The following is a 20,801-nucleotide window of genomic DNA, read 5'->3' as shown; positions in this document are numbered from 1 at the left end:
ATATCCCGGGTGGCTCAATGGAACAGACTCTTGAGAACTGTGGAACCAAAACTGGCCCTATCTCTGGAGGCCAAATCCAACTTGTAATGAGAAACAAATGCATGAGGCGTGGCCCAAGTAGCCGCTGCACAAATGGTATCAATGGGTAGCCTATCCTGAAAGGCTGCAGAAGTGGATAGACTCTTGGTCGAGTGTGCTTTTGGCTTAGAAGATAGTTGTTTGCCTCAGAGAGTACACATAGGAAATGGTGGAAGTCAACCATCTGGATAAGGTCACTTTAGAAACTGGAAGACCTATCCTGTTTTCTGCATAGGAAACAAACAATTGGTCCGATTTTCTAATTTGTTTAGTTCTATGCAAGTAGTACCTGAGCTGACGATGGACATCCAAAAAATGCAGTTTCTGTTCAGCTCTGTCGGAATAGTTAGGGAAAAAGACTGGTAGATCTATAGATTGGTTAATATTGGTTTGAGATACAACCTTGGGGAGAAAGGAAGGGTTAGTTCTTAACGATACCCTGTCCTTATGAAAAACCAAATAAGGTGAACGAATGCAGAGAGCCTGAATCTCGGAAACCCTTGCAGAAGTGACAGCCAGTAAAATATAGTTTTCCACGTCAATAACTTCAAAGAACATGAAGCAGACGGTTCGAAGGGAGGTAGTATCAAGGATGCCAACATTAAGTTTAGATCCCATTGCGGAGGAGGATGCTTTATAGGTGGCTTTAGGAGAAAAATTCCTCTCAAAAAGGCCTTGCATAATCTATGAGACATAATGTTATTGTCATGCAAGCCGATATGATACTTGGAAATAGCAGCCAGTTGTACTTTGACTGTAGATGACGAGGATCCTGAATGAAAACCTCCGCCAGGAAATCTAAAACAGAATGTATGGGAGCAGTAAAAGGATCAATATTTCTGGAGTTTGCCCAAATCGAAAAACGTCGCCACTTGCTAGCATAAATAGTCCTAGTGGACGACTTCAAAGAAGACACTAAAATGTCTCTGAGTCAGAAATCATTGGTAGCCTGGCTAGGGAAGGAAGTGGAGCAACCAAGCAGTGAGGTTGAGAGAATGAATGGCCCGGTGCTGCTGACCCGACTGGTGGATCAAAAGATCCGGAACTGGGTCCAGATGCCATGGCTGCACCAGAAGGTGACTATGCAGAGACGGAAACCAAATTTGTCGAGGCCAATATGGAGCAATGAGGATCAATTTGGCTCTCAAAACGGTGGCTTTCTGAATGACTTGTGGAATCAAGGGAAAGGGAGGAAAAGCATAAAGAAGTCCCAGAGGCCAATCCTGGGTTAGAGAGTCTCTCAGGGGTTGACCTGGAAGGGGAAATAGAGTGAAATAGTCTGGGCACTTGTTGTTTTGAGGGGTAGCGAAAAGATCGCAATAAGGAGTGCCCCACTTCAGAAAAATCTGATCCACTACAGACTGATTGAGAGACCACTCGTGAGGCATCAGAATAGATCTGCTCAGCCTGTCCGCCAATAGGTTGGACCTGCCGGGGATGTGCGTTGCTATCAGAAACTGCTGAGAAGAGATCGCCCATTGCCAAAGTCTGAGAGCTTCTCGACATAATGGATAGGACTTGGTTCCGCCCTGTTTGTTGATGTACCAGACCACGGACATGTTGTCTGTTTGTACTGCAATAGTCCCCGTGGGAAGAAAGTCGTCAAGGGCTTGCAACGTTAAAAGCACTGCTCTCATCTCCAGGACATTTATGTGCAGATGGTATTCTATGGGTTGCCACGTCCCGTGGACCATCCTGCCCTGATAATGTTTCCCCCACCCGATCAGAGAGGCATCCGTAGTGACTGTGGCAACTGGAGGAGGGGGAATAAAGGGTCGGCCCTGATGAAGAAGAGGGGAAGATATCCACCAGCCCAGATGAGCCCTGCACGACTGTGTGACTAAGATTTCGTGTCTCATCGGAAGATTGTGGTACGACCACTGCGTGAATAACATCCACTGCAGGAGACGCATGTGGAAGCGAGCCAGTGGTAGAAGAACAATGGCCGCAGCCATAAGACCTAGAACCTTTAGGACAAATCTGGCTTTGATCTTGTTGCTTTGTAACAGAAGCCGAACAAATTTTTGGATGTCCAGAATTCTTTGATCTGTTAGTCTGGCTAACATTTTGACGGTGTTTAACTCTGCGCCTATAAAGGTGATAGATTGGCAAGGCAGCAGAGAAGATTTTTCGAAATTTACTGAAATTCCCAATTTCCTGCAAAGCTGTAGGGTGTAGTCTCTGGACTGAAGAAGCTGACACTTGGTGGGGGCGGAGAGGAGCCAGTCGTCCAAATAAGGAAACACCTGGAATCCTAGACGTCTCAGGTGAGCTGTGACCACTGCCATGCATTTGGTAAACACTCTGGGGGCTGAAGTGAGGCCAAAGGGCAGTGCTCTGAATTGGTAATGACTGGTCCCTAGCCGAAAGCGGAGAAACCTTCTGGAGCGTCTGTGAATCTTTATGTGATAGTACGCATCCTGAAGGTCTATAGAGCACATCCAGTTGTCCTTGCCCAGAAAGGGCAGAATGGACTGAAGCGTGACCATACGGAATCTTGCCTTCTTGACAAATCTGTTCAGATTGCTTAGGTCTAATATTGGTCTCCAATCTCCCGTCCTTTTGGGGACCAAAAAGAATCTTGAGTAGACGCCGGATCCTACTTGGTCTGTCGGCACTGTCTGGACGGCTCTTTTTTCTAGGAGTTTTGAAACCTCCTGTTCTGCCAAATCCCTTTGACCGGGTGAGATGTCTGGAAGGGATTGTAGAGGTACGGGAAAACCTTTCGAAGGGGATCTTGTAACCCTCGGATATAATCGACTGTACCCACTTCTCTTGGGATAGGGATTGCCAGGCTACTGGGTACAGTGAAATCCTTCCCCCGACTGCCTCCAAGGGTGGACAGTCGGGCAACACCTCAGGGATGTTGAAAGGGCTTTTCAGGAAGAGACTCCCTGTTGCCCTGGTTCTGAGGACCCCCCCTGCCTCTAGGGCGGCGTCTATTGTTGTTACCCCCTCTGCCTCTAGGGTTAAACTGACCACGTGTGTCCGGTGTAGCTACTTGGGCTTTACGGAACCACATCTTCCCCCCCTTCTGACCCTTGGGATATGGTCTAGGAGTGGAAAATTGGACTCCAACGGCAGAAAGAGTTTTACCGTCCTGCTCACACCTGGTCAAGGTATCCTTCACCTGAGGTCCGAACAAAGCCGAACTATCAAAGGGGGTATTAGTGAAGGACGCCTTAAAGGGGTCCGCAAAATTACACAGCCACATCCAGGCTTGGCGTCTAAGAGCAACTCCTGTGCCTGCGGCCCTGCTCGCGCCATCGGCCGCATAAGATATGAGCCGCATGGAGGAGTTAGATATGGAATTCAGGATAGCAAGCTGTGAGGCAATCTTTTCCTGAGCCCCAGCAGCAGAAGGATCCTGGACTACTTCACCCAGTTCTTTGAGAATATCTCGTTGAAGCCTGGTGAAGTGACAAAGATAATTCAGCGAACGCATAGCAAAGGTCGCTGAGGAAAACATCCGCTTTCCATACCTGTCCATGGTCCTAGAATCCTTGTTAGGAGGATGGACAGGTACAGAAGGATCCGCCAGTTCCTTCTTAGTGGCCGCCGCCACCACCATAGCATCCACAGAGACACCTTTGGAAAGGAACTGTTTATCCGAAGGGGCTGTAATGAATTTGGATGGTCTTCTGGGGACAGGTTCCACAGAATCTGGAGCCGCCCACCCGAGCCACTACCTGCATGAGTGGGTCGAAAGGCGGAGACACCCAGGAGGTGGAGGGTCGGGATCCAAAAGCCTCCAGGTATACAGACTCATCCTCGGAGGGGTCAATGGAGGGCCAATTCCCCCTCTGTTTGAGGAGCTCAAGGATGTCTGAAAAGGAGACATCCTCAGAGGGGGACCGTGGGGAACCCTCAGACTCATCTAAGTCGGTATCAGATTTAGTAGACTCAGGGGAGTCTGTGTGTTTCCTCTTACACGTCCTCTTCCGAGGGGGTTCCCCTGCAGGATCAGGAGAGACCTCGGAAGAGGAGGAAATTCCCAATGGGGAAACCTGGGGCGATGTGATCCCTGGGCCTGTGAGCAAGAGGTTGGCAAGAGGCATCTGCAGGCACTGAAGAGGGAGGAGCTAGAGGGATGGACCGTTGACCAGGCTCAGAGGCCAGGGCACTCATCACCTCAAAGGCTCCTCTCCCCGGGAGGCCGGTACAGACCCGCTCCGAAGAAACAGGAATGGCCGGCTCCAAAGAGAGAGAAGGCTCCGAGGCCGATGTCGGCGCAGAGCTTACCAAAGCCGAAGTCCCGAGAGGGAGAGCGGGGTCGGACAAGGGTCCAATGCCACTAGCCCCCCCGGAGCCGACAGTGGAAACCCGACGACCGGATCCCTACAAGGAAGGTCTCAAGGAGGAGATCGGAGCAGAGGACGACGGAGCTGAAGGATGTATCGGCTCCGGCATCGAAACAGTCGCTGTCCCAAAAAGCTCCGGCTCCGAACTCCGGTGTGGAGTCGGAGGAGGAAGTTCAAAGATTGGGGCTATAGCCGAAGTCTGTTGAGACGGGCTATAGAGCATTTGGGCCAGTGCCTGAGACTTCAACAGCCTACTTACCACCCTCTCTAAATCGTGGTCAGACAGCCTGGAAGATCTCGAAGATCGGCTCCGATGGCTCCGCTCCGACAAAAGAGGAGACCATGGAGCCGAGTGGATACTCAGTATAGAAGGGGACCGAGATCTCTTACGGGTCGAAGCCATCGGAGCCGAAGTCCCTTTAACTCCAGATGGAGCCGAGGATATCTCGGCTCCGATGCTGGATAAAGTGTCGGCTCCAGCCGGAGCCGACAAGGCCACAGTAGTCAGGGTACCGAAGCCAGCCGGCGCCGAACCCACTACTTGAACAGAAGATATATCGGCTCCGGCCGGAGCCGATGTCGGCTCCGACGGAGCCGGAGCCACCGAAGGAGGCTTGGACACTGTAGCCTGAGCCTTCGGTGGCTTAGGAGGTTTTCCTGACCCTAATTTAGGAGGAGAACCTTCTGGCTTAAGTAAGCCTCGGAGGATGAGCTTATTCCTCCTTTCCTGCAGGACTCTCTGGCTAAAAGCATGACATAAAGCACAGGAGTCCTGCAGGTGCAAAGGCCCCAGGCAATAAACACAAGTGTGACCGTCTGTCAGAGACATTTTCTGACAGCACTGGTCACACTTCTTGAAGCCTGAGACCTTGCCTTCCTTTGACATCCTAAGAGGATGGAAACACAAACAATCCCAACAAACACACAAATTAATCCCTTACACAAACACACAGGAAGGGAATAACCAAAGGGGAATTAGGCCTGACTAAAAAACTTTAGATTAAAGATTGTAAAAAGTTTGAAAACAAGGGAATAGGGTGGGCTGTAACTAACTACAGACTAAACTGACACTAAAAGGGAAAAATAAACCCCTAACTAATCTTTTTCTTATTTCACAAAGAAAAACTTACCTCAGCTGGCAAAGGAGACCTCTTTCGCTAAGCGGCAAACGAGATCTGAGGTAGTTCCGCCTTGCATCATGGGATATAGGGTTGCCTCGAGCTGGTAAAAGGAGTTCTCGAGCTAAAGCAAGTGCTGAGTCGGAGCCGAGGATCGGCTCCGAACCCATCCAGCAAGAATGAAGGCGAGATTGACAACTTAACATCCCTAATTCAGTGCCTACATCCTACTATGGAATGCCTAGAAAGTGTAGAAGTTACTACAAAATGGCCAGATTTGATCAGGAGTGTTAATTTCCAAGGGATCAAATGCTTAGGCCAACAAGAGGCAGGGAAGTTAAATCACAAACCTCAACCATGCAGATTACTCCATTTATACAACTGAAATATGCAAATTATTCATGTAAAAAGAAATATATGGTATAATTTTTTTTTTAATGAGCAATGTGATTAATGAGCATGCATACGGGTAGTCTACTCCAATCACATGACTAGAAAAGAAACGTAAATCTAAGTCAGCAAGCCATCACTGGGCTTAGCACTGCTACAGGATTTAGCAACAGGATTTATTTTTTTTTTAAATTAAAGCAAATTAGTGCAGAGTTAGCACAGCAGGAGGAAAACTTTTGCTTTTAATCTGGTCTCACACTGTGGCTTGTGCTTAACGTGTCCTAATGGAGTATTGTTTTCACTTCTGATTTGCTAGCTTAGAGTTGACATTCCTGCACATCATAACAAAAGATGCATAAACTAATATAGCAATAACCCACGCCTAGGTGTGGATAAAGCTGGATTTACCCACGGTTGGTGTGGTCTGGCCATGAGGGCAAAGCCCGAGTGGCCAAACAAAGCCAACCGTGGGTAAAGTCAGCATTACCCACACCCAGGCGTGGGTTATTGCTATTACACAATGACATTTAAGAAAAAAAAATACTTTTCTTAAATAATGGCATTGTATAATGCAGCCTTGCTGCCCTTACGCAGCTGTCGGGTATTCTGCGGCAGCTCTGATGTACTGCACATGTGTATGCCTACGCAGTACATCAGAGCTGTGGGCAAAAGCAACGGAGAAAGCAAGATCTCCGTTGCTGTTTTACAAACTGTTTCGTTATGTTAAATGGGTTTAACATAACATGACAGCTTTAAAAAAAAAAAAAAAAAAAAAAAAAAAAAAAACAGAATCTCCGTTGCTTTTTTTAAAGCTGTCTCACCATGTTAAACCCATTTAACATAGCGAGGAGAAAGCAAGATCTCAGTTGCTTTTTTCAAACTGTCTTGCTATGTTAAATGGGTTTAACATAGCAAGACAGCTTTAAAAAAAAAAAGCTATGGAGAATCTCAGTTGCTTTTTTTAAAACTATCTCGCTATGTTAAACTCGTTTAACATAGCGAGACAGTGTGAAGCAATGGAGGTCTTGCATTCTCCGTTGCTGTAAAAAAAAGTTACATTAATGGAAAAAGTCCGGGCGACCAGATCTTTTTCCATTACTATAACTCTGATTTACAACATGCACGCTGACCAGTGTGCACGTTTTTGAATATTAATGGGGTGTCGTTGTATAATATCCCGATAATCAAAAACACTAATACACTCCCTTTATAGCAGCTACCACATATAATTGCCCTCCCTTCACACTACCACTTTTGTATGCACAATACTACGCCATGGATTAGTAAATTCAAATTCTGCATGTCCAACTATGCACAACAGAACTATAAAGAACTAATTACTACAGGAATATAGCTAATAAAGCAATACCTTATTTTAAAAATCACACTAATTATATGCCTTAATTTCAGCAGACATTTACTTATTCATTTAGAAAACAGATGCCCAGCATGCTTAATCTGAATAAGCAGTCATTGTACAGGAGAATGAAAAAACTGACTGTGGACTTTCAAAGGTAAACAATATGCTGAACAACCACTTTTAGAACTCCACCAGTGAAAACATTTAACATTTGTTAAACCACATTACTTACCAGCACTACAATATCCTTCATGTAATCATATTCTTCTGGATGCAGGAAGGCTGTGAACTCCTCTTTAGTAGCAACACCATCACCGTCCTTGTCAGACATTTTGAATCTGCGTTCATCCCTTGTCATCATTTGCTTGTAGTTGAACCCATCTTCTGGGTCAGGATCATCTAAGGGGTGCAGAAGCCAATATTTCACTTCCCAAGTTATATGAACGTCATCAATACTGAGTAAAGTGAAGGCATAATGCATTTACAAACTGATAAATATTAACAGAGAAGCTGGAACTACAACTTTATATACAGGTACAGGATTTTCTTCAGTCACCTGAACACTAACTAGGAGCAATTCACTTAGACCATTTTCATGGTGCAGACTGGCAGTGCTCAGAGTTCAATTAACACAGACAGATAGCAAACACAGCCAGCTAGCATAATGAAATAAGTGGAAGAGGCAAGCTCACCTACTCTTTCATAAATCAATGCCCTGCAAGAAACATTCACAGTAATGGACCAACAGAAATATCTAGTATCCTAGCCTAACCTTCAAACTGGCAAAGTGCAGTTTCATCAGCTAGAGACTGCTACAAAGCATCACATCAGTTCTCAGACTCCTGAGAAGCTATAGGAAAAAACTTTTGCTGAACCCAAAACTAGAGCACAGTCTACCCCCCATACAATAACCAGCTACTCCAATCTGCTGAAAACAAAAAGTACAGTTGTGAACACTTACCATAAAATGTAGATGGAGTGTAGTTACTGTTGCAGTAATCACATTTGGGGGGTTATCTGCTTGCAGCAGCCCTCACAGTTGGCCTGATTAACAAAGTCTTGGGTCCTGCATCAGCTGCAGTCTCTTCCGTGACATCAGGTCATCAGGGGGTATAAAATATGCAACCAATTATATTACATCAGTTTTTCTTGCCACAGATGTCAGGTGCCCCCCTAATGGGAAGCAATTAAATCTATAAATACACAAGGTTATACCTCCAATAAAAAAGCAAATACAAAAAGCTTTTAAGCATAGCAAAGGAGAGTAGAGGTACAGCCGAAAGTAGTAAGGGGGCTGGAGGGAGGGTAACCAGGACTGCAACAGTGAATACACTCGAACATCTACTTTTATGGTAAGTGTACATAACTGTGCTACGTTCTCTGTTTCACTGCTGAAGTCATTACATTTGGGTAGATTCCCAAAGCTAAAGACGGGAGGAGGAATTTAGATAGCATTAGGACCAGCTATAAGGCCCTGCAAGACTGCAATGGCAAAGCCAGCTCTGGATTTAGAGAAAATTGGCAAATGATAATGTTTGGTGAAAGTATGTACAGAACTCCAGGTAGCAGCTTCTAGGATGTTCCTGGTAGGGATGCCTCTGAGAAAGGCTGTAGAGGTAGATGCAGCCCTGGTTGAGGGGGGGGGGTCTGATCCCCTGTGGGATAGGTTTTCCATGGTGCTTATAGCAGAAATGAATACAGAAATGAATACAATGGCTTAGCCATTTAGAAATGGTTTGCTTTGAAATAGCCTTCCCCTCTGCCCTTGCAGCAAAAGCCACCAGTTGTTCAGATTTCCTTTGAGGTTTAGTCCTGTCCAGGTAGAATCCAAGTTGTCTGTGCACATCTAAGGAGTGCAGTATCCGTTCCCCTTTGTTCTGTGGATTAGGAAAGAAGGTTGGCAAATGAATGGACTGATTCATGCCCAAGCTGGTATCCAGTGTGGCCCTTAAAGAGGGATTGGGCCTGAGGGACACCCTGTCAGCATGAAAGATGATTAAAGGCTCCACTGCCATAAGGGCCTGTAATTCAGACACCCTTCTTGAAGTGATTGCTAGAAGGAAAGCTGTTTTCCCAAGAAAGGAATTTTAAATCTGCAGGAGCAGCTGGCTCAGAAGGAGGAAGAGTGAGTTTCTCCAATACAAACTTAAGGTCCCAGTCTTGAGTTGGAGCTCTCCTGGGTGGTCTTAAATTTTTAGCCCCTCTGAGGAACTGCTTGAGCAATGGGCGAGATAAGAGGGGAAAATTCTGTGTTATGAGCTGAAATGGCTGCGGTGTGAATTTTGGAGAAGACAGGCCCTTGTGAAACACCTCCATTAAGTATTATAAAATCTGAGGTAAATTGGGCACTGCTGTGCTCATCCCTCGAGATTGGTTCCAGGCACAGAATCTTTTCTATAACTATGCCTCTTTGCCTTAAAATGATATCCATCACTGGTTTACTGAGGGATGGTAAAGGAGAGATTAGGTAATTAGCCAGGCTGCTATGTTCAATGTTTGAAGCTGAGGATGCAGAATATGGTTCTCCTGCTGACAACAGGGTAGGAGTGTGAAGCATGTGCCATGGGGCCAAGTGACGCACTGCGCAAGAGGGGTTACCAGTGTTGGCTTGGCCAGTCTGGTGCAATCAAAATGGTCTTTTGTTTGTCTCGTTTGATCTTTAGCAGTACTTTAGAGCACAGAGGCAGTGGAGGAAAGGCTGAAGGACAGAGCATCCACTTTTCAAGCTTGTGGTTTTTCCAGCTGAAAGACAGAGCATCCACTTTCCAAGCTTGTTTGGGGGGAGTCCTTGTGCAAAATTTGTCCAATTGATAGTTCTGGAAGGCAGAGAGGTCTATACCTGGGCCCCCTATTTGCTTGTCAACATGTAGAGTTTCCAGTTTTGTGGGTCCATGAGGTTTCTGCCTAGTCTGTCTGCCATTGTATTTAGCTTTCCTGGCAGGAATTGAGCTTGTAGATGCACTTGGTAGCTCAAGACTGTGTTCCACAATGCCATGGCTAGTCTGTAGAGGGGGTAAGAATGTGTAGCAGTGGTACTGCCCGCCTTTGCCATCAATTGTCCTGGAAGAATGTGGTCCTTGAAGGCTGTCCGAACATTCTGTACAGCTAACATTTCTTTTTGATACATATGCAGGTGCATTTGACTTGGGTTCCATTTGCCCTGAATGCATTTCCCTGCCAGGTGAGCCCCCCATGCATAGTTTGATGCGTCTATTAGGGTTGGGGCGGCAGGGGGTAGTGTGAATGGTAGTCCCTTGTTTTGGTGGCAGGCCTCTACCAACCAAAAGAACTCTAGGCGTAGGGAAGGTATGATGGGAATCATTGCTTCTAGATCCTGAGAATGTTGACACCATAGGCTTTTTAAGATACCATTGTAGTTTTCTTATATGCAGTCTTGCATATGGAATTAGAAGAATGCAGGAGGCCATGAACCCCAAAGGCCTGTAGTATTTGCCTTGCAGATAGCAGGGTTTTTGTGGTCACTTGTTTGATGTGGGTCGTCAAATGAATGTTCCTCTGGCGTGAGGAAAGCCATCTAAAATTGTATTTAAGCTTGCTCCCAAGCTTATAAGAATATAATTTGTTGACAGGGTACCAGTTGTGATTTCTTTTTGTTTAGGGTGTACCCCAGACAAGTTAGCACCCTTTGTACAAAGGCCAGATGATTGAAAAGTACGTTGTGGCTTTCTGCTAGAATTAGACAATTATCCAGGTATGGGTATATTTGAATATTTCTTTGCCTGCAAAATGCAATGACTGGAACTAGACAGTTTGTGAATACCCTGGTCACAGTAGATAAGCCAAAGGGCAGTGCAGAGAACTGATAGTGCGTGCAGCCTGCTTTGAAGCGTAGGTATCTTCTGCAAAATTCCCCGATTGGGAATTGCAGGTATGCTTGTTGGTCAACCAGGCCTCTTTGCTTAGCATAGGAAGCAATGGGTGAAGAGTCAGCATCTTGAATTTTGGAATCACCAAAGTGTTTTAGAGTAGACAGGTCCAGGATAGAATGCCATGAATGGTCTTTTCTGGGTACCAGGAAAAGTCTCTAGCAGAAACCTTGTCCCTTTTCCTCTTCTGGTACCAACTGAATATCCCCTGTGCTTGAGAGAACATACTTGCTTTTGGGCCTCTGCCCACTGATTGGGGGGTAGATCTGGCCACCCGCTTGGTGTTGGTAACGTGTGGAATGAAAGTTTTATCCTTGGGACACTATTTAAAACCCATTTGTCCTGGGTAATGAGTTCCCAGTTCTTTGCATTAAGAGCAATCCCCCCCAAAAGGAGGCGGTCAGTTGAGAAGTGCTTGTAAGTTTTAAAAAGAAGTCATTGAGGCAGTTTACCATAGGGAGGAGTTTTATTACTCCCAGATTTGGAAGTGGAAGCCCCCCACTGCTTAGTCCTCTGCGTAGCCTGGGTGCTCTGCTGGATCAGGGTTTGGACTGAAGGTCTGGAAGAGGCAGGAAAGGACCAATTCTCTTAAGGCCAATGTCTACTAAACCTTGAAGGTTGTACTTTTAAGAAATCTTTAACAATGTGCATAAATTTAGCTTTTTCCTCCATCTTTAAGAACTTCTTCTGCCTTGTTGCCAAACTGGCAGTCCTGATTTAAGGGAGCATCCAGTGATTATGCTTTAACATGATCTGGCAAGGACTGCTCCTTAAGCAAAGCATGCCTTAAGTACAGACCCAGTTACAGCAGCCCTGCAAGAGGACTCTAGTGAATCAAAACCACACTGCAAACTATGTTTTCCAACTTGTTCAGCTGAATGCAGTAAATCCTGTAAATCCTTACTTTCAGCACAATCAGGAATCATTTTCTGTTTAAGCAATCCAATAATATGCTGCTGATACTTCTACATATGAAACTGGCAGTTTAAAGCCCTAATGGCCAAAGTTGCAGAAGTGTACACCTTCTTACCCCATCTAACGCCCTGGAGTCTCTATCAGAGGGGGTAGGATTTTTGGCAGTAGTAGCTTTAATGCCCTTGGGTCCCTGTGAAATTATCTCAGGATCCGCAGTAGGACTTTTGAAAAGGAACTTGAGAGTCAGGGACCCTGCAATATCCATCAGGTTTTCTGGGAGCAAAAGGTAAAGAATCAGGGGCCAAGCTAGATTCCAAAAAGGCATCAACAATGTCTAGTACAGGAGCTATGGCTAAAGGCCTGTGCTGGGGCAGGAGTAAGAAATCCCTACGCCTCTTTAGAATCAGAGAAATCCTGACTTTCCCCAACGAAAATGTTCCCCGAGGGTATGCAAGGTTTCACCAAAAGAGAAATCTTCGGGGGGGGGGGGGCAGAGGGAATAGCGTCCTCAGTATCAGAATCCTCATAGGTAGATAAGGGTAAATCCTGGTCATCAGAGGAAACAGAAAATTCAGAATCCTGGTCAGAAGTATCATTAGCAAACTCAGTCCTAGGTCTCTTAGAGGGGGGGAAGGATGGCTTCCCCAAGTAATAAGGTCTTCAGCCATTCTTATTTGTTTTTTAGGCATAGAGGCCTGACCATGCAGTCTGGGCGTCAGTTTTTTAGGCATTGTTCAAGTTTTAGGCCTTGAAGAAGATGGCGTTGGTTTAATCCGCAAGGCAGTAGGCCTGAATACACCCTCAGATGCTGGTGCCTGCACAGCGGCTCCAGACCCATCCAAGGTAGAGACAACCGCAGGTTCCACAGTTGAAGCATCTCGTGGCATACCGGACGCAAAATGGGTTTCAGAGGCCTGCGAATCTGAAGTGGCGGGTATCAGGGGCTGCAAAAGCACCTGAGTACCGGCAAACTGGCAACTGGCTTGGGAGAAGCGTCACTGGCAGCTTTGGACCTAGGCGGCCTGTCTATCTGTTTTTTTTTCGGAATTTCGGTAGTCGGATGGCTTACTGAAGACGTAGAATAATTGAACCTAGCACCAAAATATTTAGAAGCGAAAATATACCAACAGACAGTTCGTGGTTTAAATAAGGCACAAAAACAGACAGCGAGGTACGTAGTGGTCAGAGCCTAGGCAAGGAATACAGTATGAATGAACATCTTTAGCAGGTATTTGCTTTCCACAAGAAATGCAGTTTATTTTTACTGACATTGGTTTAGAGCTAGAAAGTTTCCCCAACGGTGTTCTTGGCTTTTAGTTGAAGACTTCGGCTCTGAAACTTGAAAATTCAAATTTCAGGAGTCTGCCGACCGGCACTTGGAAACTGCTTCTGCTTTGGGCACCGCACGGCAAGAAAGACTGATGTAATGGTGTCGGCTGCATGTTTTATACCACACGTCATGGAAAAAGACAGCAACCAACACAGGACCCAAGACTTTGTTAATCAGGCCGACTGAGGGCTACTGCAAGCAGATAACCCCAAATGTTATGACTGCAACAGTGAAACACGAACACACTGCAGTTTTAGCTTGTACATAAACTCCACTGAAAGAGAATAACGTGGCTCCTAGTGCAACCCAGAGCAAATAATGCTAAGCACTTCAGAAAGACTAATTTACAATACTGTCTTAAAGAGGGGAGAGATGGATCCCTATGACAGCTGTTAAGGAAGTATACAGACTGACACGTATAGACTCAGACATTACGACCACCATACAGAAAGGCAACAGGCAAAAAAACTTTCAGATGGAATTACTTAACATACCAATGTTAGAAAAATAAAAAGTTAATAAATAACTGTCGGAGGTGCAGATGCTGACCGCAACCAAAGGAAGCAGTTCACTAATCCACCGTAATTACCAGCAAAGCACGAACACAGCTCCTTTTAAATGCTTTAACATTATTCACCATGTTTTTTGTCCTTTACAATACCAAGGCTTCCTATAATTCTCATAGTAAGTTCCTCCTTTTATATCAACAGTATAAAACATAGCTTCCAAAATAAATTTAACTTCCTTTTACTATGTAGCTAGTTAAAATCAAATTGTTAATGCACAAATCTCAAAGTACCAACACAATATATATCCACCCACAAAAACACACTGACTGAATGGTTTATCGTTTTTTTTTTTTAATTTATTTATTTTTTACAAAAAAGGATTGGATCTATGCAAAAATGTTTACTTGTGAATTCTGTTTATAATATAAATTTGTAATCCTCTGCTGGCCTCTGACAAAAAATATTTAACATTCTACATTACTAAATACCAAATCTAAAAAAATCTTTAAATATCTAGCCTTTGAGTCTTTTAGCATATATACATAAACTGCCCTAAAAGTGCCTAGTGCAATGTTTGCAAAAAAAAGTTGTAAAAAAATGTATAAAAATACACTTAAATAAATCTCTCAGACCATTTTATAACAAACAAATGAACACACAAGTGGTGCTATAAATTTATTTATGTAGCTATATAAAGTGTCACAATTTACTTTCATAATCTAGCTGCTCTCATTTTTAATAATGGCATAATAGATATTCGGTCATTCAAACCTGGCTTTTCATTAGCCTGTAAATGTATCTGCCAGAATGTTTCTCTATACTCGATACTTTCCACCCATTCCCATAAACCTCCCCTTATATTCAAAGTGTCTATCTTCAAGTCAAAAAAACAAGTTTCACATTTTAATGAATGTTTGTATAATGTATTATTGTGATTGCAACTTGCAATATTGTAATAGTGCTCATAAAATTCTTGTGTCCCCTTAGTTTTACCTACATAAAAATAAATGCATGCCTTACAAAGTACAGTTGTGTACCTACCATAAATGTAGATGTTAGAGAGTATTCACTGTTGCAGTCATTACACTTGGGGTTATCCTGCCGGCAGGCGACCCGTAGTCGGCCCGAGTTCCAAAGTCTTGGTCCGGCGGCGGTTGCTGTCGCATCTTCCCTGACGTCAGTGCGCCAGGGGTATAAAAGTTGCATTAGACGCCATTTTCTTCAGTTTTTCTTGCCCCAAATGTCAGGTGCCCCCAGATAGGAAGGCTGAAAAGATAAAATATGCCAAACCACCATGCATACATTACTATAAACATTTCCTTCATCTACAAGCAAATACACTACATAGGTTGCATAGAGTTGAGAAGTACAGAACAGTCCCAGCAAAGAGGGGGATGGTGGGTGGATAACCTGGACTGCAACAGTGAATACACTAACATCTACATTTATGGTAGGTACACAACTGTACTATGTTCATCGTGTTTCACTGTTGCAGTCATTACACTTGGGTAGAATCCCAAAGTTGAGGTTGGGTGGCTGGGTCTAGATTGGATTTGGCAAGGCTAACAAGCCTTGCAGAACTGCAGTGGCAAAGCTTGCTCTGGATTTTGAGTAGAGAGGTAGGTGGTAGTGCTTAGTGTGCACTGGACTCCAGGTTGCAGCTTCCAATATGTCTTTGGTTGGTACCCCTCTAAGGAAAGCTGCTGAAGTGGCTGCTGCGCTGGTAAAATGAGGCCTAATGCCCTTAGGCACAGATTTGCCATGTTGTGCATAACAGAAGCGGATGCAGTGTCCTATCCATTCGGAGATTGCTTGCTTTGTAATAGGCTTTCCTTGTGATCCTGCAGCATATGCTACAAACAGTTGCTCAGTTTTTCTGAAAGCTTTTGTTTTGTCCAAGTAGAATCGTAGCTGCCTGTCTATATCCAAAGCATGCAGAAGTCTTTCCCCTTTGTTCTGGGGATTTGGGTAGCAAGTAGGCAAATGAATGGTTTGATTTAAGGCCACATTGGAAACAACTTTTGGCATGAATGTTGGGTTTGTCCTGAGAGAAACCTGTCCCGATGAAAGATGAGGAAAGTTCCACAGCCATCAATGCCTGTAACTCTTGAGACTCTTCTTGCTGAAGTTATTGCTATTTTAGATCAGCTGTGCTGGCTGGTTCAAATGGAGACAGTGTTAGTTTTTCCAAAACAAAACTGAGGTCCCAAGTAGGTACTGGTGCTCTCCTAGGGGGTCTTGTATTCTTTGCCCCTCTAAGGTACTGTTGTAGCATAAGATGTGAGAAAAGAGGAGGATCCGTATTGTAATGAGCTGAAATGGCAGAGGCATGGATTTTAATAGATGAAAAAAAAATAGGCCTTTGTCCAGCATCTCAGTCAGGTATTGCAAAATCTGAGGTATATTAGGGACCAGCCCTTGTGCCTGGTTCCAAGTACAGAATCTCTTCCATTTTTCTGCATAAGATTTCCTAGTGCTGGGCCTCCTGGCTTCCAAAATTACATCCATAACAACTTTAGAGAGGTGCAGTCTGAGTGGCTACATTATCTGCCATGCTGGCAGGTTTAAGGTTCTGAGCTGACTGCAGAATCAGATTGTTTTGCTGTGTCAGAAGATGAGCGAGGTAGAGGCCAAGGTGGTCCTTGAGACTGTCTTTAGGATTGGGTACCAGTGCTGGTGTGGCCAGTCTGGTGCAATCAGGATCATTTTTGGCCTCTTGTCTGACTTTTAGAAGCACCTTGGTGAGAAGAGGCATCGGAGGGAAGGCATTGACTCGGGTTTTTCCAACTGAATGATGGAGCATCCACTTTCCATGCTTGAGAGTGATAAATCCTTGTGCAAAATTTCTGTATTTGGCAATTGTAAGGGGAGGCAAAAAGATGCATGTCTGGGTGTCCCCATTCCCTTGTTATCATGTTGAATACTTGTGGATTTAGCGTCCATTCATGAGGATCCAGGAGATTTCTGCTTAGTCTGCCAGTGTATTTTTTGTTCCTGGCAGGAATTGTGCTTGCAGATGTACCTGGTAGGTCAGTGCTGTGTTCCACAAAGTCATGGCTTGTCTGCATAGGGGGTAGGAATATGTGCCCCCTTACTTATGTACCACATAACTGTGGTATTGTCAAGTCTTTATTAATAGTTGCCCTGGATGTAATAGGTCCTTGAAGGCTGTCAGGGCATTCTGTACAGCTAGCATCTCTTTTTGATTGATGTGAAGACGCATTTGTTCCTTGGTCCACGTGCCCTGAATACACTTTCCTGCCATATGTGCTCCCCAGGCATAATACGATGCATCTGTTATAGTCTGCCTGGCTGTAGGTAAGGTGAAAGGCTGTCCCTTGTTGTGGTGACAGGCCTGGGACAACCATCGAAACTCCTGTTGTAGGCAGGGAATCAAGGTTACGATTGTCTCTAGGCTGCGACAATGCTGAGACCAAACACTTTTTAGATACCATTGTAGTTTCCTCATATGCAGTTTTGCATATGGAATTAGTAGAATGCAGGATGCCATGAAACCCAGGGCCTGCAGAATTTTTCTTGCAGGGAGCTGGGTCTTTGTTGCCATCATTTGAAAGCAATGAGTCAGTTGCCTTTGTCTGGTGTGAGATAAGCCATCTGGGCAGTTGTATTTAAGCTTGCACCCAGGAATATTATCTCTTGAGAGGGCACTAGTTTTGATTTCTTTTCATTTACTGTGTACCCTAGGCAAATTAGCAATCTTTTTAAACGCCAGGTGCTTTAGAAGAATGTCCTTGCTCTCTGCTTGAATAAGACAGTCGTCCAAGTAGGGATATATTTGGATTCCTTTTTGTCTGCAAAATGCAATTACTGGTACCAGGGATTTTGTGAAGACCCTGGGCACAGTAGATAAGCCAAAGGGCAGTGCAGAGAATTGGTTATGCATTGAGCCTGCTATAAATCTGAGGTATCTTCTGCACGATTGTCTGATTGGGACATGCAGGTATGCCTCCTTGAGATCCAAAGTAACTAGCCAAGCCTCCTTGCTCAGCACGGGCAGAAAGTGAAGTGTTTACATTTTGAATTTTGGAACATCCAGGAAGGTATTTAGTATTGACAGGTCCAGTATTGGTCTCCAGGCTTTGTCTTTTCTGGGTACTAAGAAAAGTCTTGAGTAAAATTCCTTGTCCCTGTTCTTCTTGTGGAACTTTCTGAATAGCTCCCATATCCATAAGAGCAGCAATCTGTTTTTGTGCCTCTGCCATTGGTTTTGTGGCAGGTTTGGCATACCTTTTGGTTTTGGAAGTGGAGCCTGTACCCCTGAGAAACTATATTCAGCACCCATTGGTCTTGTGTGATCATGTGCCAATTAATTGAGAAAAGTGCTAGCTTTCCCCCTAGGGGTGCTGTCTTCTGGTATGAGCTTGGCATTTGCAGAGGGAAGCCATTGTGACTTTCTTATAAGGTTGTGATTAGTCTTCTCCTCCTTTGGGGGCTTGAAGCACCCCATTGTTTAGGTCTGTAGGAGCCTTGGGGCTGAGATCTGCCTCTTGGGCGTCTGTATCTGCCTCTTTGTGGCCTGTGACACTGGAAAGGACCAATTTTTTGAAGGCCAGTTTCTGCTAAATCTAGGTGGTTGAACCTATAAGAAATCTCAGTTTGCATTGACTTTGCTTTATCCCCCATTTTCTTTAACACCTTCTGCCATCACGCTGTAGTGGAGCATCCAATAATTTTACTTTAACATGGTCAGGTAAACTTTGTTCTTTCAACCAAGCACGTCTTCGAATAACTGAGCCTGTAACTGCGGCTCTACAAGAAGCCTCTAATGAATCAAAACCACATTGCAGAGTATGCTTGCCCACTTGTTCAACCGCATGCAATAAATCCTGCATTTCTTTACTGTCAGGACTTTCTATATTAGTACCATTTTCTGCTTTAACAAGGACATGAGATACTGTTGATATTTAAGCATGTGAAACTGACAGTTTAAAGCTCTTACAGCTAAAGTAGCAGAAGTGTAAACTTTTTTCCCCCATCTGTCCAGTGATCTGGAATCCCTATCAGAGGGGACAGGACTTTTGGCAGTGGAAGCTTTAACCCCTTTAGGACCCTGAGAAATTGTTTCTGGGTCTGCAGCGGGGTTTTTGTAAAGACATTTATGAGCGCCAGGGACCCTGTAGTACCTGTCTGGCTTTACTGGTGCAGGGGGTAAAGAATCTGGAGACGCACTGGATTCAGAAAAAACATCTACAATATCAAGCACAGGGGGTATTAGCCAGGGGCCTGTGCTGAGGTAATAAAAGGAAATCTCTGAGCCTTTTCTTGGATTCTGAGTAATCCTGGCTCTCCCAATGGAAATGCTCCCTCAGTGTGCAGGGTTCCCCAAAAGAATAATCCTCAGGCGGTGAGGCTGAAGGAATGGACTCTTCAGCATCAGAATCCTCATAGGGAGGGAGAGAATAGCCCTGATCAGAAGAATCAGAGGAAATGGAAACCTGATCAGAGGAATCAGTGTCTTGCCTAGGCCTTTTGTCAGGAGGGGGATAGGAGCCCCTGATTAAAAGTAATAAGGTCTTCGGCCATTTTAAGCATCTGTTTCTTTGGCATGGATGACTGTTCTGGAGAATGCTGCACTTGTTTCCTTGTCTTTAGTGGTGTTTTGGACTTTGCCTTTGCTGCTGTAGTAGCCTTGTCCATGGTCACTATTGCTTTGGGCTGAGAAAGAATGAAGGGAAAGCCTTGTAATATCAGATCTTTGCACAAATCCACCATAAGTGATGCTTTTTGAATGCCTGAGCTATTCTGATCTTGGTGGACACAGGCTGGTGCAGAAGAGACCACAGGAGTTTGCTAGTGTTCATTGAAGAATTCTCATGTGGTATCTTGCTAATAGAACCAGAACTATCACAGCAGACATTGACCACAACGTTTGTAGAATCAATCGAAGTATTAGAAAAGAATTCTGAATGATCTTTTTGACTTGACTTTGAATAGTTTGTACTCTTGATAATGGAAGGGAGGCTGTCACTGATACCTTACTAAACATGGCTGCAATGAACTTTAGCTAAGATTTGTTATGATTGAAAGTAATTACTACACGACAGCAAAGCTGGAGTGCATAATCTTGTGCTTTTATCAGAAGATAACTGGTTGGAGCAGTTATGAGCCAATCATCCAAGTACAGAAAACCCTGCAGTCTCAAGTGAGCTGCTACTATTGGTATGCATTTGGTGAACACCCTGGGGCCATGGTGTGGCCAAAGGTCAGAGCTCTGAATTGGTAATGATTGGTTCCCGGACGGAAACATGGTACCTCCTGGACTGCCAGTTTATTTTTGTGTGATAGTATGCATCCTGAAGATCTATTGAGCAAATGAACTGAACCCTTGACCATCCGGAACCTTGCATACTGAACTGATTTGTTCAGATTGCCAAAATCAAGATTGGTCTCCAGTCCCAGGTTTTCTCTGGCACTAAAAAAAACCTTGCAAGTTCTGGACTTTTTCCTGGTCGGGGATGGGGGGGGGGGGGGGACTTCTTAGATGACTATCAGCTTCTTTATCTCCAGTGCTGCTACTTTCCTCTGACTGGGTAGAACATCAGGAGTTTTGTCTATGGTTTGGGGGAGGGGGGGCAGGGTGAGTATTTTATAACCTCTGGAAATAATCCTCTGCAAACATGCATCTTCTGTAATGTCTAGTCAGGTCCTCTGGTGCAGGAATAGACTACCCCAGACTGCCTCCAGAGGTGGATAATCAGGCCTCCTTTTAGGAGTGCTGGCTGATCTGTCAGAAAAAGTCCCTAGATCCTTGATTCTGCAGGCTTCCTCTGCTGAGGGGGTGGCTTCTCCCATTAGAGTTCCCCCCTCTATGCCAGGGGGAACTATCTTCACTTGTGTCATGGAAAGGACCCAGGGCTTTTTTGAACCACATATTTCAACCAGTTCGCTGATT

General features: G+C 44.7%; 1 protein-coding gene across 2 annotated transcripts in view; it reads right to left on the bottom strand.

Moving 5' to 3' along the window:
* The window catches only part of CALU (calumenin), a 450,302-nt gene that overhangs the window by 169,750 nt on the left and 259,751 nt on the right, over positions 1-20,801 (bottom strand). For both annotated transcript variants that reach the window (XM_044088629.1, XM_044088627.1), the window contains exon 4: positions 7,480-7,646. In XM_044088629.1, the coding sequence (XP_043944564.1) occupies positions 7,480-7,646 (167 nt within the window). The remainder of the gene's footprint in view (positions 1-7,479; positions 7,647-20,801) is intronic.

Source organism: Protopterus annectens, chromosome 11.part0, assembly GCF_019279795.1.
Source record: "Protopterus annectens isolate FY-2018-M chromosome 11.part0, PAN1.0, whole genome shotgun sequence".
Lineage (NCBI taxonomy): Eukaryota > Metazoa > Chordata > Ceratodontiformes > Protopteridae > Protopterus > Protopterus annectens.
Note: the sequence above shows the minus strand (reverse complement) of the source record. Positions and strands in the feature narration are given on the sequence as shown.